The 27,162-nt window shown below is 38.9% G+C and overlaps 1 protein-coding gene across 1 annotated transcript in view; it reads right to left on the bottom strand.

Annotated features, from left to right (window-relative positions):
* The window catches only part of mus301 (mutagen-sensitive 301), a 34,082-nt gene extending 9,272 nt beyond the window's left edge, over positions 1-24,810 (bottom strand). The window contains exons 1-17 of the mRNA XM_076199986.1: positions 24,676-24,810; positions 15,794-16,842; positions 15,432-15,602; positions 15,134-15,312; positions 14,938-15,032; positions 14,474-14,649; positions 14,255-14,376; positions 10,901-10,984; positions 10,411-10,556; positions 10,168-10,295; positions 7,772-7,884; positions 4,946-5,086; positions 4,496-4,693; positions 3,921-4,095; positions 3,651-3,808; positions 3,014-3,109; positions 2,747-2,920 (exon numbers count right to left, since the gene is read on the bottom strand). Of these exons, the coding sequence (XP_076056101.1) occupies positions 2,747-2,920; positions 3,014-3,109; positions 3,651-3,808; positions 3,921-4,095; positions 4,496-4,693; positions 4,946-5,086; positions 7,772-7,884; positions 10,168-10,295; positions 10,411-10,556; positions 10,901-10,984; positions 14,255-14,376; positions 14,474-14,649; positions 14,938-15,032; positions 15,134-15,312; positions 15,432-15,602; positions 15,794-16,842; positions 24,676-24,686 (3,216 nt within the window). The 5' untranslated portion in view covers positions 24,687-24,810. The remainder of the gene's footprint in view (positions 1-2,746; positions 2,921-3,013; positions 3,110-3,650; positions 3,809-3,920; positions 4,096-4,495; positions 4,694-4,945; positions 5,087-7,771; positions 7,885-10,167; positions 10,296-10,410; positions 10,557-10,900; positions 10,985-14,254; positions 14,377-14,473; positions 14,650-14,937; positions 15,033-15,133; positions 15,313-15,431; positions 15,603-15,793; positions 16,843-24,675) is intronic.
* Positions 24,811-27,162: the final 2,352 nt, after the last annotated feature.

Below are 27,162 nucleotides of genomic sequence, written 5' to 3'. Positions count from 1 at the left end.
CTGCACATGCACACATCGTAACACAGACAAAGCTGCAGAAATAATCCAGCCATACCTTGACACACTCAACACATGGTTCATTACAGACTCAAAATAGCTCCAACCAAATCTACAGCAACACTTCTCACCAACTGGACAAAAGAACACAAATACATACCTCATCTCTACATCAACAACACTCTAATACCACACACAAACACACCAAAAATTCTTGGTGTAACATACGATACATCCATGTCTTTCAAACAACACATCACAAACATAAAAAACAAATGCACACCCAGACTTAACGCACTTAAGTCAATCACTGGAACAACATTTGGACAAAACAAAGAAACTAATATAACAATATACAAACAATGCATACGCTCAGTGTTGAATTATGCGAGTCCTGCATGGGCTCCTAATCTCAGTGAGACACACCACAACACCTTTCAAATCATACAAAACAAAGCCCTAAAAACAATTACAGGCTGCACAAAAACAACACCTACAGACCATTTACACCATGAAACAAAAGTCCTCAAAGTCAAGGACCACCTCGACATGAGAGGCACACAAACACATCACACCCGCTACACTACATAGCAGAACACCCACACACACCAAGAAACATTAAAACAACACCCAAAGACCTTTATCACGCACAGATACTCTCTTCTCTTCCTCCACAACCACCAAATACCAGCCTCCGGAAACATATTCATAATCATATCACTCACCGCTCCATTAACCACTTCGGTACGGAACTTAAATCTCGCGGGCAGCAGCCAATGCCAGCCGTACGACGTGTCGTAATAATACTCGCATCATAAAATATAGTCACGGCTTATATCGATCGTTCTCCCTTTTACCCGCGAATTTTGAAAACCACAGAGAATGGGATTCAGGGCGCATTTGGGAGAATGTAAAAACACAGGGGCGACTACAATAAATATAATCAAGACGCCGATGTGGCAGCGTCGCGAATCCACTTGCTCCTCATGACGCCTACGTGTGCGGCACCGTATGGAAGGGGTTAACACACTGAAAGACAACACACTGCTGCATGCCAGACCCCCTGATATCCACCCTTCTGAATCCTCTCTCCCACGAAAGGACAGAGTCCACTTGGCCAGACTGCGGTGCGGTCACCACCCAGCACTTCTAAGCTACCAGAAGAGGCTGGATGACCGCGTTGTGAACAGCTGCCCAGGATGTACCACTTCACCCCATACCATACAACACATAATGGAAGACTGCATTATACACAATCATGCATGCAAACAACACAACATATGCTCTATAAAGGATTTGTGGGAAAACCCAGTTTTGGCTATGGCATTCCTTGGGGAGACGGGACTGCTCGGACAGACAGTCTAGGGAACGACAACAACAACAACAACTCCCTTTCCACCCCCATTCTTCTCCTCACCTCCTCATTTCTTACTCTATCTAGCCTAGTAACCCCCATCATACTTCTCACACCTCATCTCAAACACATTCAAACTCCTTCTCTCTTATGTTCCATTCTCTTATATCCACTCTCTTATAGTCCCTGTGGTGGGGGAAAAGAATACTGCCACCAAGTATTCCACTTGGATCGTAAGAGGCAAGAAGAAGGGGACGGGGAGTGGGACTAGGCATCCTTCTCCTTGTAGTGCCACAGGGGACATTCCTAAATGAAAAAGTAGACTTCTTACAACTTAATAAGAAGTCTTAACCTACACTGTTTATTATTTCTAAGTTTCCTTGCTTCACTCTTTTGATTTCATATCATGATGCATTCACTCAATCAATCCATTACCCCTTCACTACTGTCAAATCTGTGACTGGAATCTACTCAGAACTACTGGTTCAGACCAAATAATTCAGTGAAAATTTTGTGGACGTCTGGAATTAGCATAGGTTATTATATATTATGTTTTGTATCTTCTGTTCTAACAATACAAGTTCTTGTTTTTTTCCTCTTTGCTTTCCAGCTTTTTGGTCAAGTGTGGGTCTGCAAAAATCTCATTTTTGCTCCTCATGGATGACAGGTCATCCCTGTATTCCGTCCGTTGCCCTGGGTCAAAAGCAATGCAGCAAGACACAGGGCATCCACATGAAGGGTGCTTCACTTAATCAGCAACTATACACAAGATTCTCATGGAGACTAAATGAACAAGTCTTTCGCCCTAATTACTTTGCATTTCCTTAAAAACTTTCTTCAACAAGTACATATAAATCAATGATGGATATCTGGCTGTAGTTGTTCTGCATGAGAAATGTTAGAGAATCTTATGGTGACTCAGCTTCAAAATCCTTTCAACACCCACACTTCCATTACCTATGTGGTCAAACCATATCAATTATGATTTTCTTCCCTATTTTTCCACATAAACAGAGCTGACAACCAACAACTCTTCTCCTCTTCCTGCTATCTAGTGACAAAGAAACATTATCTACCTTTATCTATATACCAAGGGTTTTTTCCCCACTTATGAGGGTAGTAGCAGAGTCTAAAAGCACGTATCCACTCCCATTCACCACCTTTTCCTCCCTCTCATCTTAGAACCTTGTGGATGAAGGGACATCAGTGTATTCTGCCCACTGCACTGGGTCAGAAACAATGCAGCAAGACAACTGTATGTCCAAAGCAAGATCGTTACACGTAACTAGTGACCCCTCTGTCCCTTCATGCAGAAAATAGAGAAGACTGGGAGAAATCCCTTACACTAATACAAAACAGAAAGCAGTGCAACATTTCTTCCTAAAGAGCACTTACCTGACAAAAGTGACATATGCTAACTGCAAAGGCAGCAGATGAAGTGAGAATCTGCTGAACTATGCCTCGGTGAACCTGGAACTCAGCACTTGCTTTCCATACGTCTTTTTCTTTCCATATATTGTACAGGAGTAAAGCAATATAAAACCGTGCCAAGACACCTTCCCTTAGGGCCTGAATAAACAATGCAAAAAGAAAAATTACTTTGTGGAAGAACAGATAAGTGAAGCACCTCTGACATCAAAACTGAATCACTATATGGCTCACCTTGTTCTTCTGTCCTGTTAAGTGGTTGACAACAGCAACTTCTGTAATACCCAGGTGTCTAGCTACCTCATTTTCTTCTGTATTCAATTTCATGTACTTGAAAACAAAATGGATATAAATGAACATATTTTGATCTACTGCATATATTACAAAGAAACATACTGTATCAACTTAATCAAACAGTGATGTCCACAGAATTTCAGATGGGCTGGGGCTCAGCTGGAGAAGAAGAAGAAAAGCAATGCCATATAGGCTATATATGGACAAACACACAAAGAACCACAAAGAATTTTACAATATATGTGATAAATATTCAGTCTCAAGCACCCCAACCCCCCTCCTGTGTACATGCCTGTTGTCAAATGCCTCAGTTTGAAAACCTAGTCCTCATTTTGAGTAAAAACCCAGTAATGAACCAGATGTTTTACTGCAATAGGTCGCGCAGAAAGTCATCATTGGCCAGAAACAAACTGTTGTTAAAGGAATGTATTCACAACTTCTCAAAGCTTGAACACAATTTATTCCATATTAACCTTTGCTCTAGGTACCCGCTTAGACATCCGGCTGAGACTTGAACGGGATGCTCTGTTAAGTACCATGCCTAACTTTAAAGATAACGAGTACCTCCAGATTTTACCTGAGAATGTAGGACTGAAGCGACAGGTCTGATGCTTTCTGTGACATTGTACGGCACAACCAAGTATATCAGGTACAGATGATTCCCTACTGCCACACTCTCTTGTGCAGAACACAATTCTTCATATAATACTTTTGCATATCTTATATCAACATTACCTGAGGGGGAATAATTGTTAAGAGATAGCCATTGAATATTAAGATTTTTTTTTTTAGAAATATGATCAATATTAACAATGGTATGACTCATATTTTAAGGTTAATAACTTACCCTGTATAACAGCTCTCCCTAGCCTGCTGATAATAAGTTCCTTACTTGCAGTAGGGCTACCAAGCGAGCTGTCTAAACTTGATGTACTACTATGTCCATGGTCAGTTTGAGAACTAGGTGTCTTTTGAACAAACATTAAATCAAGCTGACAAAGTTGTTCCACTTTTTCTGCAACCTGAAATAATGATAATGGAATCTAAGACTTGTGGTGTTATCCAGTCAGATTGTCTGAATATGCATGTTTTGATATGTTATGGATTTGGATTAATGAGACTGTGCATGGAAAAAATGAAGAGAGTATTGTATTTTGAAGCCCATCATTGCACATTTTCTTAGTTTTGGAGATGTACTTATTTTATGTCACTGGATTTGGCTGCCTGTTTGGAAATTTACTGAAATCTTGTCATCTATGTTTTAAGACACATGGGAAAAGTGTCGTTCATTTACACAAATGCCAGTACTTTTATGTTTTGTAGCATTTACTATGGACTATAGGATCTGCTGGGTTAGATTTGCAAACAATGTACTAATGCAGTAATCTTTACATACTTAAAACAAATATTTTCAATACCTGCCTTCTCTTTCATTTGTTCTCTTATAATGACTGTGTTTTGCCAGAGTAACGTATGCTCCAACAGACACATGAGATCACTGTGTGTCTTGGCCAAACCAAGACCCACAGTGCTTAAGATCAAAGAAGCAAAACCCTGTTCCTCCTCCAGAAGTAAAGATGAAGTGCAGCGTTCCATCGGTGACGTCAGCATATTCATAACCTGGTTTTGTTAAAATACATTGTTTACACTTGCATGGAAAGTACTGTAGAAGTCATCAAGGATTTATACATACCATATACCAAGGCTTTTTCCCCCTTACAAGGGAGGTAGCCAAAAAGGAAAAGGCATAAAATCATTCCCACCCATTCCATCCCTGAATACACTCCACACCCCTCCACCCTCTCTCTTATAATGACAGTAATCATCTCTGGATTTATAATGACAGTAATCATCTCTGGAATATTCACTTACCAAGTTCATCTCATGAGGCTGAGCAATCAGGATGCTCTCCCCATACGTGTCTAAGCCTGCTCTACCTGCTCGTCCTGCCATCTGTTTGTATCTTGTTCTTGACAAAAACTCTATTCCAATGTACGGTGATCGGAGGATTACCTGGAGAGGGAAAAACGATGACAACAGTTTCATAACTTTCATTGACCAGAAACTGAAGCTGCATAGTAACAAGCAAATCTTTAGGCTCTCTCATAAATGACAATACCTTCCCAGGAGTTTCATTCACTGGATACCCATAGCTGAATAGTGACTTGCAGTGGTCCTTGGGCTTTCCCAAAGGCTACTAGAAAGAAACATTACACTGCTGTCTGTGTTGTAATATGTAGGTCAGTCCCCACCACACACAACTCTCTTTTTCTCTCATGACTATATCTGGAGACCATTTGTAAGCACCTCCTGACAAAGATGAGGTATTAGTCATTGGTCCCCTTCCCACAGATCTCACCAGGAAGAAAAGTGTTGTAGTTGAGTGGGTTGGTTTGTATGTCACTGGTTGGTTGGAGGAAGAAAACACTTGACTAATACAAAGAACTATCTGTTCCAGAAAATGAGTGATGTGCAACTCCATATAAAGGTGAGTTTACATACATGGTCTTTGGGATAAATTTGATCATTTTTTATTTTCTGTCATTTCAGAACCATATGAAGGATTTAATAGCAGTAAAGTGCAATGGATACCTGATTCTGCATACTATTAGTGGGTGTGAGAACTAGCATGGACAACTGGGAAGTACTGGAATATTGGAAGAGAGTGACCTGCATCATGATGATCTGCGCCAGATTAAAAAATTCCAAAAACTTAGCTGCATTTCAGTGCTCCTTGAATACCGTGAAGGCTGTGAGATGTGAGCTGGAGAATTGCAAAGGAGATGTGGAAGCAGTGGCTAGCAGGTATTCTGACTGTCTGCACAAGGAAATTTGTCGAGAAGCAACAAAAAAAGATGCTGCAAGATCTAGGCAAGGCAATGCAGACCTTGGCGAGAGGAATAGGGGTTGGAATGGTGACCATGAAGAAAGCACTGGATGAGGATCTTCACTACTCCTCATACAAGAGGTGCAAGGGCCAACTACTCACCACCAAGGCCCAAGAGAACTGCCTTATGAAAGCCAAGAAACTCCTCAACAAGGTCAAACACCCAGTCGAGCTGGGGATGCTCTGGTTCTTCTCAGATGAGAAGAACTTCTGCCAGGACCAGTTGCACAATGCACAGAACAACAGGTGGCTAGCCTACAGTCTGCATGAAGTCCCATGCTTCATGAAGACCAAGTTCCCTCAAACTGTGATGGTCTTTGGGTGTGTTTCCAGCGAAGGCCACGTCATGCTGCCCCACATCTTTGAAGAGGGACTCAGACTCACTTCAGATGGCTATATTGAGTTGCTGTCCACTGTTGTCAAGTGCTGGGTGGAGAGGGTGGCTGCAGGACTCAGTTTCGTGTCACACGTCCGGGAAAATCCAGAAGTGGCTGTCTGAGAACTTCTATAACTTCACCAGTCCCAACATCTGCCTCCCCCCAAATTGCCTGATTGAAACCCCATGGACTATTATGTGTGTGGTGCTGTTCAAAAAGACACCAATCATACCGCCTGCAACACCAAGGATGAGCTGATTGCCAGGATCAAACTGGTGTTCAGGCACCTCTTGAAGGTTTAGGTCCCACCTGGAGGCCATGGTGGCTTCTTTGAGTGAGCTGTATTTGGCAAAAGGTCCTCTATGAGATGCACTTTGAATTTTGAGAATACATCAATTTTTGGCCAAGATATGACATTTTTCTTTCTTTTCTGAAAAAATTTCAAATTTATCCCAAACATCCTGTATAGGATTTGAGGATGACTGACTGAGAGATGATTTTCTCTTTGACATCTATCTTGTAGGATCACATTTCATAGGTTCCAATCACAGGTTCCATGGGAAATAAAGTGATGTAATAACAAATGTAAACAATTTCCAAATGACACTTCCTCAGATTGAGAAAAACATATTAATTATAATCAGAGATAGATCAACACCATTTATCTATATACCAAGGGCTTTTTCCCCCCCGTACAATGGAGGTAGCCAAGTCAAAAGGCATGCACCTACTCCCATCCACCATCCTTGCCTCCCTCTCTGCTCCTTATGGATGAAGGATCATCCCTGATCCACTGCCCCTGGTTAATAACATACAAATGAATAATTTTCTAGAGACATTTCACTTGTCATTATATACTACCTTAAATTTCAGAATGGAAAATCTGCAGCCCCCACAGCAACTGGCAATAGTTCTTGGGTTCTTCCACAGATCTCTTGGGGGGAAATTCCATACTGTTGAATGTGTGTGGAATAGTTTCTATATCATTAGCTGAAAGTGGTAGGGGAAGGGGACCAGTTGCTGATCATCAGTTCTCCATGTGCAAAAAAGTAAGAAATACAGTTGACAATGATAGAGAGAATGGGAGATGTATCTTGGGCTCAATTTAGAGATTATGCATCAGCCCCTCAGGGCTGCAACTCCTGATGGATGCAAGAGGGTTTGTGGGTTTTGAAAAAGGGCAGTTTCATGGTTCATCTTGCAGGACCACCACATGCACCCATAGGTTCATGTAGGTCTCTTAATCCAGCACTCACTGACCACCACTTATGTGGACATTTTGGGCACAGGACACAAAACGACCATTTCCTGAAGTGGGTTTATGTCCTGGGCCAAAACATCCACATAAGTGGCAGATGGCAAGTGTTGGATTAAGACTTAGGTGTACTCTTTGTTGGTCCCCTAATTGTCATAATATATTGCTACACAACTGACCCTTCTGGCTGGTAAATTGATCCCTGTTGCAAGCGTTGATGTGCAACACAAACAGCATACCACACCATCAAGGAAGCCTTTCTCCAGCAGGTGACGTTCATCCATTGTAAGGCCTGCAATCAATGAACAACAGAAATTAGGTGATATATCAACTGAACACACACACACACATATATATATATATAGAATTAAAGGATCAGAATTTTGCTACCGTTCATAATGTGAACTCAACAAATGTAATCTTTAATAAAGGAACACTTGGAGCTCAAACATTCACATTCGCCTTTGTATTCATCATGTATGAAAAAAGTATCAAGTTTGTATTCATCATGTATGAAAAAATATCAAGTACTAAATCTTCAGAAGAATAATGTTACACTTTTTTTAATGTGACAACAAATATCCCAACACTACATGGTACAAAAGACCTTAATTTCAGATAGTACTATCATACTTCCTTTCACACTACTTCAAATACAAATACCAAAATCCCCTTAAAGTAGTGGGGATAGATTGGCCAAGTCAAATCACATACGTAAATTACACACACACACACATATATATATTTCTTTACAGAAACAGTGTCAGCATGGACCCTGAGGGTGTAGGACAGGGTAGTGTGATATCTCCATTACAGTTTGTGCTGTTCAAGGACAGGTGCATGAAGAGATTGAGATTTGAGGCAGAGGGGACTACTTTAGCTTATACTGATGATATTGCGCTCATCACTAAATCTCATGTAGTGCTGCAGGATACCATGAATGCTTGGAATGATGAACTGAACTCTTAATGCTCCAGTCTGTAAAGTTTGTGTTTGTGTTGCTGATTGGTGGGAACCATACTGTGGAGGTGTAGCTGCGGGTGGTTCTTATGAATTGCTTGTAGATGGTAACGAGTTTCTTCCTATTGTCCAAAATGATTTGCTTGCAATGGATTTAAGCATGTTTGTTTTCTTGTTGATTTTTGTTGTCAGGTCTCTTATATGTGGGATGAAAGTCATATGAATATATAATGCGAGGCATCGAGTTTTTGGGTTCTTTTTTCAATGGAAGGTTTAGTTATTCAATTTTACTCTTGGGTGCTTTTCAAAAGTTCACGGTTATCTAGTGCAAGTAATGCTACTACTGCTGTCTGTCATAAAGCTTCCATTCCGTCAGTTATGAACCATTATATGTTCAAGTAACCTTGTTCAGGGTCTTGACTTTTGGGCAAAGCTTTTGTTAGGCTGCTATACAAAGCCTTTAATTTTTTTAGGAATGTCCCCTGTGGGGCTACAAGGAGAAGGATGCCTAGTCCCAATCCCCGTCCCTTTCTTCTCGCCTCTTACGATCCAAGTGGAAATACTTGGTGGCAGTATTCTTTTCCCCCACCACAGGGAGGGTGGAGGGGTGTGGAGTGTATTCAGGGATGGAATGGGTGGGAATGATTTTATGCCTTTTCCTTTTTGGCTACCTCCCTTGTAAGGGGGAAAAAGCCTTGGTATATGTATGTATGTATGCTATACAAAGCATTGATTCTGATCTTCATAGTGTTGTGGGAGGGGAGAGGTGTCATCTTCAGTGTTGGTGCTTTACTTCCATGAAATGAATGTGTTCCTTCTGCTGCTGCCGTCTCAGCCTCTTTTTTCCTGTTCTTCTTCTTCTTTCTGCTTCTTTGATGCACTTGAGTCTCGGAAGTCTTGTGTAGTTGTGGGTGGTGTCACTGGTGTGTAGCAGCAACAGCCGATAGGCTGGGAGTGACAACACTAGCTCTCTCCTCTTCATACTTATGCCTGGTTTTCCCCCTTCTCTGCTGCATCCCTCTTCTGCTTCAATGGTCCAGGTATTGCAAACACTTGTACGTGTTTTTAGGCTGTTTGAAACCAAGTGGAAGCAAAGAAAATAGGGTGCATAGTAAATATCAACACAGCCACATGGACCACATGTGCGTCCCTACTCATGTTGTGGCAGGAACTGATGCACTCTCCTCCTTTTCTCTCTCTCTCTCACACACACACACACCAGAGTTGCTGCCAAATATATTATCTAAAAGGACAAACAAAAGAAAGAAAAGAAAAGAGAAAAAAGGAGCAAAGCTGTGGTCAAAATAATAACAAGGCAGATATATACATGTGTTCTGATGCTACATGTAAGCAAAGGGTTGCCAGCATATGATATTTATATTGAAATGTTAATTATTCATAGCAAAAATTGCTGTTTCAGTTTAAAACTTGGGGACATTGTTACCAACACTTGAAACTATTTTTCAGCAAGTTGTCAACTTTTTTCATAATTCTTAACTTTTACTTCTATTAACGGGATTGACATCCTAAGTGAATGAAAATAAAAATTTCCTTTGCATACATATATACAAGTAACACAGATGCATTGATAAAAAATATGCAGGGTCTTTCTCACCTGAATGATGATACGCTATACCATAGGACAGAGTTTTCTTCAAAATTGGACAAACAGCCCCATTTCCCTCTTCAACAAGAGCCTTATACAGCGCTAACTTCTCTTTGTGCTTGAACCTCCTTAGGGCCCTGAGCAGCCAAATGTAATCCTATTAGAAAATGGATGACAACATTCTATGGTATGACTTATATGTTCATAATTTAAGAAAATAATACTCTTCATCAGAAAAACAAAAACCCTTACTTTGGTAGTATTCTGCAGATGACTTGACTAACATTTTCACAATTTTTCTTTGTTGGACAAAACACAAGACAAGAGTTCTGTGGAACAACTTCCAACACTAGGGCTCCTACCATGTCAATATCAATTTTTTTCTGTTGCTTGGAGTACTGGAAAAGAAGTTTGTGTAATATAATTACACAAAGCCAAACAAAAAAATAGATCAAACTGTACAAGCTTAAATCCTTAACACCCAGAAAGATGTGCAAGTGACAATTGTTGAAGAATATCTGGGAAGTGAAGGAATTCCCGTTTTAGAGGGAAAATGTATTAATTAGCTGTTTGTCAAATGTCAGGCATACAAACAAGAAGAAAATAAAATAGAGTGCAATGCATTTTGGAATTGACAACTAATACACACACTGGACATATTTTTGAAAGGAAGAGAGAAAGAGTGAAAGAGAAAGAGAGAGAGAGAGACATGCACACTAATATAAAACAAAGACTAACTTACTGGAAACAAGAGCTGCTGGCGAGAGCTGAAGAGTGTGGCTTCATCTAATGCTGTTGGATTGATCTCGTGCAATTGACTTTCCACCTGTAGACATTGTTTACACTTAAGTTAAAAAATAATTAAACTACATAGTCAGCTCATATGTACACATCCATTCAACTATTATATTGATAAGTTTAAATAATCTACGTAAAATTAATTTATAGGCTCTTATATACCAGGCAGCACTTTTTGTAGCTGCATACCAACTTTTTATTTATTTATATGGCACCTCTTCAGAGTGATTTACTCGTTAGCCTTCAATTTTCTGGACACAGGTGATAATGAAGTAAAACATATGTACAGTCAGTGCTACCAGAACTGGTGCATCATGCCTTGTACCAATTCTGATGACAAAGACCACCCATAAAATAGTGGTTCAAATATGACTGGAAAATTGGTGTGTCAGAGGTGCAACGCTATGGACTAAATACACACCTAGACTTTATGCACTTAAATCAATTGCAGGAACAACATTCAGACAAAACAAAGAAACTATGACTGTGGTATACAATGTATACACTCAGTGATGAATTATGCGATCCCTGCATGGGTGCCTAATCTCACTAAGACACACTACAACACCATATAGATCATACAAAACAGCCCTAAGATAATTACAGGCTGCACAAATACAACAACTACAGACCATTTAAACAATGAAATTAAAGTCCTCAAAGTCAAGGACCACCTTGATATGAGAGGCACACAAACACAGCACACCCACTACAGTACATAGTAGAACACCCACACACATCAAGAAACCTCTAAACAACCAAATACCTATATTGCATACAAATACCAGTCATCCAGGAGGAGACAAGGAAAGAGGGAGGGAGGGGTGGTGAATGGGAGTGGAGTGGAATTATTCCTTTTGACTTTTGACTACCTCTCTTGTATGGAGGAAACAGTCCTTGGTATATGCATGTGCATGCAAATACTCTCTCCTCTCCCTCCACAACCACCACCCTCCAGAAGTATATCCATAATCATATCACTCACTACTCCAGTGACAAACTAAAAGACAATTCATCACTGCATGCCAGACCCCGATACCCATCTCTCTGAATCCTCTCTCCCATGAAAGGAGAGAGTCCACCTGGCCAGACTTTGATGCAGCCACCATCCATGTCTTCCAAGCTACCAGAAGAGGCTGGATGACAGCATTACAGAAGCCCAGGATGTCGCCATGCAGCCATAAGTAGATCAATCACAATTGGCCTTTGTGGCAGACGAATGGGTTTTGCTCTTCTTTGCAATTCGCATGTTTTTCCTCCCTTATCCCTCTATGCTATTACATAAGAACAAGCCCATTGAGAAATGGGCTTGGGAAAGGTCTTGAAGGACCAACTGGCAAGTACTGCTGCCCTAGTAAAGGGAAGAAAGTCTACAAAAGAATGTCAAGCATCACTGGTATTTAACTGCATTCTGTGCAGAAGTGGACAAAGTGTTTCCATGACATTGGCAGCACTGACCCAGAGCTATGAAGAAAAAGGCCTTGAGTTTGCGTGACTACACTTAGGACCTTGAAGGTCCATCAATGCCAAGTTGATGGGGGTACCTCACAATTCTGCTAAAGAATTAAAGCACAAACCCTCAACTGCTGGCCAATGCGTCTCTGAGGACCATGCAGGGTCACCTCCACAATGACCTTGGGTATAAGTACGGCACACCTCAAAGAAAACGAATTATTACAGCCAGGCAATGATGAATGAATTCATTTTTGCCTGAAACACCTTGCCTGGGATCAGGACAAGTGGTAGGAAATGTTATGGTCTGATGAGGCCACCTTTACCATCACTAGCAACCGAGGAGCAAAGATAAGGCTATGCAGTGATCAAGATCCCTCTACCCCCAGGTACAGCAAGGGGACTGTCAAACACCCTCAGTCATAGTCTTACCAAAGAACATTACATCTAAGGAGAGGTACCTGGAGCTCTTGGCAGACCATCTTGAGGACTGCTTTGACACCTGTCCAAGTGAAGTGTACCAGCAGGATGGGCCATCTGCTCACAGAGCAAAATTAATAGCTGGATTGTGTGGAATTGAATATATAAAGGATTTGCCTGGCAACAATCCTGACCTTTCTCCAAAAGAAAATTTGTGGGCTTTGATGAAAGCCCAGTTGAGGAAGCATGACACATCAAGTGTGCCAAAACTTATTGCCGCCCTTCAAAACATCTGGGCTAATTTCTTCCCATCCATTCTCCAAAATCTTGCTCTCCCTGCTCCATGTCGCCTAAGGTCTTGCTTGAAGAATAAGGGTGGATCCACCAAGTGCTAAAAGTTTGCAGGTCTTCAACATGAAGTCTAATTTTGTTGTTTTGTGCATGAATATAATGTGTGTAAATTCTGATGGTGCTGATTGTACATGCCAAACTTTCTTAGATGCAACCACCAAATAAGACACTAAACACCTCAGCCACCACAAGATGCAACCACCAAATAAGACAAACACCTCAGCCACACACAAAACGTGTATAGACAAGAGAATAATATTTCTTCCCTATTGGTCTACCTGATGGCCAATGTCAGGTACCTGGTAGTCATGAGTTTCCTTGAAGAGAAATGGAGCAACAGGCTGACCAACTGACCTACCCTTTCAGTACATTTAACTAAAATTAAACTACATGCCCACCTACAGCATACTTGGGAGTGATGGGTACCTCCAAGAGGTGGTCTTGTAAGATGGACATCAGAATAGTCTCTATGCTGCATGTCTTCAAAACCTTGAACACCCTCACTCATACAGAGATACAGTCCCGAGGGGCTGACTCTATGTCTCAAGACCTGGATCAAGATCTTTCTCTGTCAATTTCAGCCGAGCTTCCTTCACCTTTGCACACAAGAAGAACTGACAACTGGCAACTGCTCCTTTCCTTCTACTACTATACTTACATTAGCCAGTTGCATGGAAACGGTCTCACACATATCACAGACAAGTTCAACATTTCTTCCCTGAGCAATCTATGGGCCTGTCCAGTGGTTGTTGTAGGTTACCTGGATGCCATAGTTCTCCTGCAAGAGACTTGAAGCAACAGATTGATTGAAATATAAGGGAGAGCTCAAAAGCAGTTACCAACCATTGTGGGGTTGTAGATATACAATGAAATTTGAGGCAACAATGATTACCATTACTGTTCAGCAGTAGTGGTTTGGCCAATGGGGCCTGCTATGAAAGTGCTATGCCTCACTGCATTGTCCTGTCTCAAGCACTGTGGCTGGGGACAGAGACTTCATTCATGAAATGCTGAGATAGGAGGGGCATTACATGTGTATGAAGTGGAATATGGATGCAATTTTAAGAATACTTACTTTAACATACTCCTTTAACTCAATGGGTCTGAAATTTCCTTTATATATTTCTGCCTTGAGGAACCTTCCTAATTCCTCGATGTTACCGATAGTAGCACTCATGGCAACAATCTGAATATTATCTGTAAAAGCAGAAAAGGACAAATGTATACAACTGGACTGTAGTACTACTAATGAATATATTTACATGTCTTCATAAGGTTGTAATTGTTGACTTACTCTGTATATACATGAGCTTTGTTAGAGTAGCTTCCAGAACTCCTCCACGCTGCTTTTCTCCTACCATATGCGCTTCATCAACTACCACTAAACCCAGTTCTTTCAATCTTCCAGTCTGTATCAAGGAGTTGAGAATTCCCTCTGCTTTTTCTATGGTAGCAACATATACAATATTCCTGAAAGTTTGTGAAAACATCTAAATTAGCTAATGAAAATAAGAGAAAAAATTGATTTCTACAAAGGATTCTGACTGATATAAATAATAGAGAGGAAGTACTAAGGGTGGAAGAGGTTACTCAAATATCAATTTCTAGTATTACATTGGCTACCACCCTTATAAAGGGAGGAGGAAGAAGAAGAGGAAGAAGAAGAAGAAGAAGAAGGAAAAAATTGTATATATATATATATATGTAGTATTCCATTATAGAGGAAAAAAACACCTATGTATATCAATATTTGCAAACCTATTTCTATGAGGAGGGGGATATGTCCCTTTACTGCCAGCATATTCTTCTGTGAGGAAATTCATTTCTACAGCAAAGGGAGCCAAACCTCGAACCTGAGACGTATGGAATGATAAATATCAGTGCATATTTATAAGAGAAAATGTTGTTTAAGAAAGAAAGAGAGAGAGAAAAGAGTCAAATAAACAATCCATACCTTTTCTTGTACTATTGCTATATAAGGCAGGATAAAAATGGCATCCTTCCTGTGCAGCAACACCTCTCTCATAAGAAGAATCTCTGCTACAAGTGTTTTCCCACCACTTGTGGGTAAACAATACAGGAGGTTCTTGTGAAGCTCAACAGCTTCCAGTCTAAGGCATTCTTCTTGCCATTCTGTAAGAAATAAAAATTCAAATTCCGTTTCAATTCTCTCCAAATATGCCTTCAGCTTTCTGTAGATATAAACAAGTTTTTATTCTTTTTTTTTTCTTATTGTGACATGTTATACCTACTGTACAGCTGTGTGATGCCTCTATGAGACCTTAACAAGTCTTGGACTTTTGATGGTAATCCATAAAATGGGCCCAGTTGAAATGAAGCATTAGAATTATGGTTATGAAATTCTTCTTCTAGAAGAGACTTTATGTATTTACTTCTTTCTCTTGCTTTAGCAAAGACAAGTTCTGAAAATTTAAGGGTATCTTTGGTTAGATATAAAAGAACCACTAAAACTCACATAATTTTTGCATAAACTCTGATATACCTTTATTCACTTCAGTTTGTGGACAATTTTTATGATGAATAAAATCCCTGGTAAGATAATGAAAGTTCAAGTATAATCAATGGCTTTGTCAGTTAAGAATAAAAAACTAACCTTTAGGCGTTACACCCTCATTCTTCCCTAGCTTCTGCTGCAACCTTCCAAGTAATGGCTGAGACCCTGGCGTACTGAGAACACTTGTTTGAGATGTGGTTCTTTGAGAAATGGTTCTTTGAGAAGTGATGGAAACTCCACTCAATGATGATTTAGGGCTAAATAAATCTGGGCTTTGTTCACCTTTTGCAGAGGATTTGGGACTAAACATGTCTGGACTGCTATTACATGGTGTGGAAGCTATCTCCTGGGATCTGTTAACTGATTCACCAGGAACATTATCAGGCAATATACTTGACCCACTCTCTTTCAAATATTTAGCACAGTTACACCTTTTCTCTTTGTGGTAATGACACACTGGTTCAAATTCACCTGAACTTTTTAACTCATCAAATTGGGAACTGCTTGTCCTACAAACATAGGCTTGATCAGATATTTTCTCAGGTATATTTATAGTTTTATCATTAAAGTCCACTGAAAAATCAAGTTCGTCTACTTCATAATGAGCAACTTTTTTCCTATTGTGAGCATTATATGAAGGGCATACATTGTCACTGACCTCATTAGATTTTTTTTTCTGAGTGGACGTCTTAACATTATTTTGTGAAGTTCTCACTTTGCAAGTACCATCCTCCCAAGGAGATTTCGGCAATGAACACAATGTATCAATCTCGTCAAAATCAAGGCACCTACTAAATGAATCCGAAGCATTCATGAAGCTCGTTACTGGGCTTTGACTGACTCTTCTAATTTTTCCCCTTCTATGTCGTACTGGTGTCGACATTACGCTAATATCAGCGTTGCCCTGGCTACTTACTGATGACTGAGAATGGGATTGTTGGGACTGGGTACTTAATGAACAAAAAGCTTGAGATAGCCTCAGACTTTGACCAAAGTTTTTTCTTCTGCTCTGGAGAACTGGGGATGTACTTCCATCCTCAGCTTCCTGTTCAGCACTCATTGTGTTAGATGGTTTCAGTGCCTGACCCTGGCCCAGTCTGAGCTTATGCTTGCCTCTTCTATGTCTGTTTTCTGGATCATTTTCAAATCTGAAAAATAAATAAATAAAATAAATAAAAAATACATACATATACCAAAGGTTTTTCCCCTTTTACAAGGGAGGTAGTCAAAAACAAATGCATACAATCCACTCTCACCCATTCCATCCCCAACATACTCTGTAAATGGCCAGTAGATTGAGGTAGACAAGTAGATAGAGGGGTAAGTGGTGAGGAATTTGCTGAGTTGCATAATCTCGCCTAAAGTTTGTAAACACCAGCTAGGGTATTGATATTGGCGCTGTGACGAAATGTAAACACTAAGCCACTCAAGCTTGTGACAGAAGTGTTTACGTAAGCAGTATTGCTTGAGACAGTATAACAGCCTTTCTGATTGGAGAAAAGGGTGGAGGAGGAGAGAAATTATTGGTGCACGGAGGTAAAATCATGCCCTTATAGGGTGGCACTTATTTGTAACATTCAAAGTTATTGGATGAATTAAATAGTGATGTCAAAGCAGACTTGGCTTGGTGGGATGTACAAAAATCCCAACTGGGAGTCCTATGGTGCACTTACTCAACTAAGTTGTAGAAGTGTAATATTATTTGGAAGAAAAGAAAAATACGTTTAATTCACCTTTGTACTGAATAATGGAACTTGGCTAAGTAGGATGAAAGAGGCATGGGGCCAACAGATGAATAATATACAAATATAAGTGGATAAAAGAAAGTGAAGAAAATTGTAAGTGACTATGGACTTGGACTTACTGAAAGTGTTAGTAGCAGTGGAACAAACATACTCCACTGCCATTTACCACCCTCCCTCCCTCTTATCTTGGCTCCTGGATGATGGGTCATCCCTGCATCTTGCCCAATGCCCTGGGTCAGAGGTAGTGTTGCAAGACACAGCACATCCACAGCAAGGCTGCTTCATAAAATCGGTGACCCCCCCTCTCTGTCCTCTCATGCAGAAAAGAAGACAGGGAGAAATCCCTTTGGGCTGCATCAATTTATTTCTCACACATACTCCCTCACCCCCCATCCATTCCACCTCGAGTATCACAGCATCATCCATACACAACCCTTCTCCATTCACCCATCTTCTGTCCTCAACTGACATTCCCCTCTTTCCCAAAGCCCCTTTTACCCCATCCATCTCATCCTAGGTCGCCCCCTCATGTTCACTCCTTCCACACCTCTTTTACTAGTCTTTCTTCACTCATTCTTTCCATGTGTCCAAACCAATACTCTTTCATCAACCCTATCTCCCAATCCCCTTTCCACCCCCATTCTCCTCCTCATCTCCTTGTTTCACACCCTATCCAGCCTAGTAACCCCTATCATACTTGCTCAGGCACCTCATCTCAAACACATTCAAACTCCTCTCTTATGTTCCATGTTTCTGCCCCATACAGTGCTGTCGGCACACTCTTTCATACAATCTCCTCTTAGCATCCATTCCCTAGTGTCTATTTCTCATTACACTTCTTAATCCACCAAGGCTTTACTCACTTCTCTCAATCTACATTCTATCTCCACCTCCACTCCTCCCTTTCCTGCCACATTCACATGCATGTATCTTAAACTATCCACTTCCTCCAGTCTTTCTCCCTTAATACTCACTTCCAGTCTACAGCCACTTTCTCCCCTTGTACATCTCAGCACCTTACTTTTACCCACATTTATCTTCAACTTCCTTCTTTCGCACGCCTTCTCAAACTCTGTCACTGACTTCCTCAATCCTTTCTCTGATCCTACAATAAGTGCAGTGTCTCAGCAAACAACAACTGGCTTATCTCCCACTTTTCTCCATTTTCTTTAATCATCTCATATCCCTGACCCACTACCCTTGCATTTACAAAGGATTACAAAGGCGGAGCATGCCGACAGGAGACCTTTTGATCCATATCTAGGTCGGATGCAAAAAAAAAAATCATATTAATAATAAATAAAAAATATAATAATGTAAATAACAAATAAAACACATAAATAAATGCATAGGTATAGTTGAATAACAAACAAACAGGTAAATAGTAAATGATAATAAATTGACATATAACTAATAATAAATGAAAATCAGACAGACAAATGATAACAAAACAAAAACAAATAATATAACATAAATTATAATCATTACAGCATCTTTCTTAGGTATTTATCTAAATGATTCTTAAAGCTTCGAACTGAACTACATTGCACTACCTGTGCAGGAAGTTTATTCCATTCATTAACTACACGGTTGGCAAAGTTGTTTCTACCTACTTCCAAATTGAATCTATTTCCGGACAGTTTGAGACCATTGTTTCTTGTCTGATTCTCATTCAATGTGAAAATTTGGTCACTTTTGATGTTGTCAATTCCCTTTAAAATCTTAAAGACCTGTATCAAGTCACCTCTGAGTCTACGCTTTTTTAGGGAAAACAGATTCATGTGCTTAAGTCGATTTTCGTATGATTTATTTTTGATATTTGGAATCAGTTTTGTGGCTCGCCGTTGTACTTTTTCCAGTCTGTCAATGTCTTTAATGAGATTCGGTGACCATACGGAAACAGCATATTCCAAATGTGGACGAACTAACGATTTATATAGCTTGTTAATGAGTGATGGACTTTTGAAATCAAAAGATCGCGCAATCAATCCCAGAATCTTATTTGCTTTCTCAGAGGCTGAAATACATTGCTTGGATGATTTGAGGTCGTTACTGATAATTATGCCGAGATCTTTTTCACTATCCACTTTTGTTAACGAATTTCCAAATAACTTGTAATCGTACTTACTGTTATTTTTACCTATGTGCATTACCTTGCATTTACTTGTGTTAAATTTCATTAGCCACTTTTCAGACCATTGCTGTAATTGATCTAAATCTTCTTGAATATCTAATTGGTTTGAGTGATCATTTGCCACTCCGCACAGTTTTGTATCATCAGCAAATTTGGAAACAGTAGATTTTAGTCCATGGTCTATATCATTTATATATACTATGAATAGAAGTGGCCCAAGAACGGAACCCTGAGGAACTCCACTTGCAACACTTTTCCATCCAGAAGTTTTTCCATTTAAAACAACTCTCTGTTTTCGACCTTTCAACCAATTACTAGTCCAACCTAATAGGCTACCACTTATTCCATGCAAAGCTAATTTAGTAAGTAGTCTTTCGTGTGGGACGGTATCAAAAGCTTTTGCAAAGTCTAGATATATTAAATCTATATTGTTTCTTTTGTCATAATTTGAGATAACTGTGTTGTAGAATTCGAGTAAGTTAGTCACGCAAGAACGTTTCCGTCTGAAACCATGCTGGCTATCATTTATCAAACGGTTACTTTCTAAATGATATTCGATAGCATCTCTGATGATAGTTTCCATTATTTTTCCTACGATTGAAGTCAAATTTATAGGCCTATAGTTATTTGGTTTCTTTTTGTCACCTTTTTTGAATATGGGAGTAACGTTAGCTAGCTTCCATTCTCTTGGGACATCTCCGGATATGATGGATTTCTTGAAAATAATTTCTAATGGAACAACAATCTCATTTTTCATTTCCTTTAAGATTCTTGGATGCCAACCGTCAGGCCCTGGTGTTTTATTAACTTTGAGTTTGTCTATACACCTTTTAATTTTTTCTTTTGTTATATTTACCGTAGTAAGTTTACCCTAGACTTTTCATAGGTTTCAGTTTGGAATTCACTTTGAGGTGTTTCGTTTACGAATACCGAGCTAAAATAATTGTTTAAGATATTACACATTCCTTCATTTGAATATTCAAGTTGACCGTCAGCAGATAATAGTGGACCAATGTGATTCCTAACAACCTTTTTATCTCTAATGTAACTATAGAATTCATTGGGATTCTCTTTGGATTTATCAGCGATGTTCATTTTATATTGTTTTTTTTTTTTAAATCTCTCTGTATTGATACATAACTTTCATAGTCATTAGATGCCTCCGAGTACTTATATTTCTTATAAGCCTGTCTCTTTTTAGCAATACTTTTTTCAGTTTCTTTGTCGAGCCACTTTGGGCGAGCCTGATTTGGGGGACGTCTGTCCTTAAAAGGAATGTAAGTTTGAATCATCTTAGTGAGCGTATTTTGAAATATTTCCCACATCTGATCTACAGGCCTTTCGTTTAATTTTGCCTCCCAATCTGTAAGCTGAATCTCCTGACGTAGTTCTATGAACTGAGCTTTACTGAAATCGGGTATTTTAGAAGCACAAGTATCTATTCTAAAATTGTTTAGGAGTTTGAATCTGACTAAGTTGTGATCGCTATTTGCAACAGATTCACCGACTTCTACATCAGTTACCATGCTTTCGCGGCTAGTGATCAATAGATCAAGTAAGTTTCCATATCTTGTGGGCTCTTTTACATGCTGAATTAAGTAATTGTCACCAAGAGAATCAATCAAGCGACTACCTATATGGCCATGTTCAAGGGTCATCCAATCAATGTCAGTAAAATTAAAATCACCCATTATCAATAAATCCCGGTTGCAGAAACTAGACAGTTCTTGAAATAACAGTTTGTCACCTGCTAATGATAATGTCTTTGGCCTATATATTACACCTATATTCATTTTTTGTCCATTTGTTTGGGTTAACTCAACCCACAAACTGTCATATGCATCCTGTTTCACTTTCTCTAAAACACAAGCATGAACATTGTTTTTAACATACAATAGAACACCCCCACCTTTCTTGTGGTTTCTATCCTGATGAAAGTGTTTAAATCCCGCAATATTAAATTCAGCTTCGAACTCTGTACCATTTAACCATGTTTCAGTTATTCCTATCATATCGAGATTTTCGCTTTTGACATACGCCTGTATTTCTTGAAATTTGTTCCTAATACTACGAGCATTAAAGTACATAGTTTTAAGAAACTCGTGATTATTTCTTTTTGACACATTTTGAGTTTCAATATCATGTCTTATATTATCATTTTGTTTTTTATTTATGCCTTGCTCTATATTATTATTATTTGGTCCTTCATTGACATTCAATGCCTCATTAACATTTCTTCTATCAAAATTAACATTTCCCCCATCACGGACATCTGGTCGATTACGGTCATCCGATCTATTTTGAACATTTTGTCCCCCTACGTCACCGTGATTCATGCCGGCCTCCTGTCGTTCAGTGACATTATGTCCAGCATCCCTTTCTAAAATTATATTTTGTCCTCCAGTGACATTATATCCTACCGTGATATTTTTTCCTCCACTATAATTACATCCCATCGTGATCTTTTGTCTTCCACTGTCATTACATCCTATCTTGATATTTTGGCCTTCATTGACATTCTGTCCGGAATCTCTTCCTAAAATTATATTTTGTCCTTCACTGACATTATATCCTACCGTGATATTTTCTCCTCCATTATCATTACATCCTATCGTGATATTTTGTTCTCCGCTATCATTACTTCCCATCGTGATCTTTTGTCCTGCACTGTCATTACATCCCATTGTGACATTACATCCTAATGTGTCATTTCGTCCTCTAGCGACATTACATCCTATCATGATATTTTGGCCTTCATTGACATTCTGTCCGGTATCCCTTCCTAAAATTACATTTTGGCCTTCACTGACATTATATCCTACCCCATCCATGTATGAAATGAATGGCCAGGGTGACATAACACATCCCTGACGATGTCCCACCTTTACCTCGAACCACTCACTCTCTCCATTTCTAATCCTGACACAAGTTCTACTACTCTCGTAAAAACTCTCGACTACTCTTAAAAGCTTTCCTTCTATCCCATATGTCTACAATACCTCCTACAGTGCCTTCATGTCTACCGTCATGAGCCTTTTCCAGATCCATAAAAGCCCAAAAAACATCCTTACCCTTTCCTAAAGCTTTCTCACATACCTGTCTTACCACAAAAATCTGATCTACGCAACCTCTACCTATCCTAAACCCACACTGTTTCTCATCATTTACTCCCTCTGTTCCTCTCCTAAGCCCTCACAACTACACTTAACAAGCTGATCCCTCTGAAACTACTACACTCACACTTGCCCCCTTTTCTCTTGTAAAGTGGAACTATACAGGCACTCTGCCCTCTCTTAAACACACATTAAATAACCTCACTGGCCAGTCCACCATCACTGTACCTACTTTTTTCAGACATTCTGCATGGCATCCATCCAGACCAGGTGCCTTACCTGGTCTCATCATCTTAACAACTGCCTTCATTTCATCCTTCCTTATTTCTCCTCCATTTTCCTCACTCATCACTGTCATTTTCTTAGCGCTTCCCACTGCAACTACCTTTCCCTCCCTATCCTCCTTCACATTTAGCAACTCCCTTAAATACTCTGCCCACCTTCCTCTCACTGCCTTCTCTTCCATTATCATCTCTCCATCTGCAGCTTTTACCTTTTCTTCTCTACTTGATTCGCCTCCTCTTCCTCTTTTAATTTCTTTCCAAAACATCTTTTATTACTTTCAAAAAAAAATTTCATACTCTTACCCCATTTCACATCTGCTCTCCTCTTTGCCTCCTTTATCTTAGGCTTGACTTCTCTTTTATTTATACCTCTCATACGATTCCCTTGTCCTATTTTGTAAACAATCGGTGAAAGCTCATTTCTTCTCTTCTACAACTTTCTTTGCTTCTTCATCCCACCACCCACTAACTTTCCTTCTCTTTCCTCCTGTCCTCCTTGCTCCACACACCATCTTTGCACACCTTGTGACTCCCTCCCTGAACCATCCCCATTCCTCCACTCCTAGGTTCTGCTCTATCCTTCACTCCTTCCCACTCCTCTCTAAACTTCTTGTACTTCTCCTTTTCTTTCTCATTTAAGCAGTTCACTCTAAGCACCTCCCTACCTTCCTCTTTCTCCATCTATCCTCCACTCTCAGCTTACCTTCCACCAAAAATTGATCCGATATTCCCCCACTCTCTCCCCTTAGCAGTGTAGAATAGCACACCTACACCTAACCTAACCTGATAATTATAGAGGTTTCCCCCCCCCAAAAAAAAAAAAATCCTATCATTTTCTATTTGTTGCCAGCTTCCTCAATGCTTGAAGCATCAAGGGGAAGTTCTGCATATCATAGCTGACAACACTGGTCATCCTGTGGGAGATGGCACTGTTACTGTACCACCTGGGTGAAGAAAGCATGGATGAGTGTTTGCTCTTTGTGGACTTGATGAATATCTGGCAAAATATTGCGATGAATTTGCCTTATTATCATGGCTTATATCCCATGCCGCCTTGTCCACCCCTTAGTTAATGTCTCTTTGACATGCAAGTGTAATAATAATTATATAATACAAGTTTATGTGGCAATAAAACAAATACATCAAATACAGATAAAGAAAAAAACACATAGTTCGAAATCACTATTACACTTGCTGAGGATAACACAAAAAAGTATGCGAGCTTATTTCCATTCATTGTGTACAGTAACATTTACATTAGGCTTAGCCCCCAACAAGACACTCAATTTAAAATAAATTGCTACTGACATTACTAATCAACTTGCAGTACTTACCTATGGTGTTTATAATAATCAGAATCATACGAGCTATCCGATGACATATAGGTAAGGACTGGATCAGTGAGACTGCCAAACATCTTTATAAATACCAAACTCTGTAAGTCTGTCTCTGTACTGGTGTATTAGCTACAATTATACGTAGTCAATATTTACGGGGTAAACTTACTTTCAACTTTGTATTTATGGTGTACCTTCACACTAATTATAGGGTCTAACCTCTCAGTACCTTAACTGACGACATCGTAATTTAACAAATAAACAATCAAGAAACATGAAATTGGAGGGATATCGCTACAGCAAGGAACATGCAACGATACCTGTCGTTTGCTATTACCTGTAAACTTCTTTTTAATAATCTTACTAACCTTTGCGTCATCTTCCTACTTTTATTGCAGTGAGTGAAGTAGCCACCATTTTCTTCATCATACAACAAAAATGTTTCTCAACTTTCTGCTAGCCATTGCTTTGCTTTTAAAGTTAAACGTGAAGACTTGTTTGGAAGCTTGTTTACAAGAATGGCTAGATTTTAGCGAAAATTTTAGGAGCGTTTCCGCTAGTCACAACTCAAGAATTTCTGAGTGAACATTCATTTATACTTCAAACAAATAATAAAAAAAACTACTACAGAGATATTCTGATATTATTAAATACAATTATTATTCTTATCAAAACAACATAGAACAAGGAAATAAAACAATTGTAACTGAACTCTGAGCATATGTATTATGTACAATTTCATATAAAAATAAATATCATAAATATTACTTGACACATAAATTGATGATAAAATTATCAAATGTTGGAAAGAAAATAACTTTGAAAGATATTACCTTTATCATGCACTGAACACTTTTTTCCACTTATCATATACAAGATTGCTAAGACAGGTGGAAAAGACGTTAATTCATATATATATATATATATATATATATATATACATATATATATACCTATATATATATATATATATATATATATATATATATGTGTGTGTGTGTGTGTGTGTGTGTGTGTGTGTGTGTGTGTGTGTATATATATATATATATATATATATACACATATATGTATATGTACATATATATATGTATATATACATATATATATATATTATATATATATACATGTGTGTATATACATATATGAATATATGTATATATATATATATGTATATGTATATATATATATATATATATATATATATAATGTTGCTGGGCTATACAGTAGTTTCCAGAAAATGTTGTAAAGTACAATTTTAGCTGGGTAATGATTAATGTTATAGCTCAAGTTTGACTAATACATATATGGTCAATATATTTTACGAGGATGATCTTGAGTGAAATGTGGCAAATTCCTCGTATTCTATTTTCTTCTATTCTAAATTTAAGTGTGAGTGATATCTATGCAAATTTCACAGCACACACACACACACACACACACACACACACACACACACACACACACTTTCAACGAACGGACGGCTTGAAGAACGTTCTGAAGAAAAGTGCAGATTGTGGATCCCAACGCAAAGAGAAGTGCCTTTTTGTATTTACAGGGTGGGGGGAAATTGCTCGTGGGGTAGTGGGAAAGTAAGGAAAGAGGAGAAGGGGAGGGATTGCTGGGAAAATGGAAGGTAATGAGGAAGTAGAGGACTTGGTCCAAACAGACCGCCGTAAAGTAAACAAACGACCACAAGACGAGCTGGAGGACGACGGAATGTCTAATAAGAATGTAAAGATTAGAAGTATAGATAGGAACAATACAGTAGAAAGTGATGAGAATATTTTCAAGGGATTTAAAGAGAGTGGGGGGGACACAAACTGACAAGACTAGAGAAGAAGGTTGATAAGGTGATCGAGGACTTGGAGAGTAGGTTAGGTCATATGAACACCATTTTACAAAGGGTTGAAAGATTGGAAGAACTGGAAAAGGCGAATAAAAACTTAACTGATGAAATAGAAGACCTAAAAAGACAGTTAAGAGAGGTAAAGGTGGAGAATGAGGAATTGAAGAAGAATAGTAAAGAAAACAGAGAAACGATAGCTAAAGAAAGTAAAAATTGGAAGAAAACCCAAGAAGGAAATAAGGTTTCATTCACTGACATAGTCAAACAGCAATTGAAAGAACATACTGAAGACTCAATTATTAAAGTGATGAGACAAAAGGAGAATATAGTAAGGGATTTAGCAGACAAGAAGAAATGTATAATTATATTAGGAATGGAAGAGAAACACAACACAGATAGAACCACAAGAATCAAAGAGGAAAATGAAAAAGTAAGCCAATTACTAGAATCAGTTCAGGAAGATGAACCAGAAATTATGAAACAAATCGAAGAGAAATTTAGACTCGGAAAGTATAGCACAGACAAGACCAGACCAATTAAGATTAAATTCAAGTCACAAACAACGGCAGAGTATATCTTATCCAAAACAGGGAAACTAGCAACAAGTGAACAATACAAAAAGATATGGATAAAAAGAGAAATGAATAAAGAGGAAAGAGAGGAAGAAAAGCAGAAAAGACTGGAAGCTAAGGCAAAAAACGAGAACAGAACGGAGTCAGAGAAAGAGAGATTCTATTGGAGAGTAGTGAACATGAAACTAAGGAAGTTCGACATACAAAAGAAAAACATAAGGGAAACAGAGAACACAATGGAAGTGGCAGAAAACTAAGAGTGTCTTACACAAATATAGATGGATTAATAACAGGATTGAATGAGCTGAATGATTATTTGAAAGAAAAAGAACCGGACATAATGGGAATTGTAGAAACAAAATTAAAAGGCCCACTACCACCCAACAGTGTAGGACATGATGCATACAATTATTGGATTAGAAACAGAGAGAAAAAGC

The sequence above is a fragment of the Oratosquilla oratoria genome, chromosome 16 (assembly GCF_046742065.1).
Source record: "Oratosquilla oratoria isolate Oo_2021 chromosome 16, ASM4674206v1, whole genome shotgun sequence".
In the NCBI taxonomy this organism is placed as follows: domain Eukaryota; kingdom Metazoa; phylum Arthropoda; class Malacostraca; order Stomatopoda; family Squillidae; genus Oratosquilla; species Oratosquilla oratoria.
This window is presented reverse-complemented; position numbering and strand designations above follow the sequence as displayed.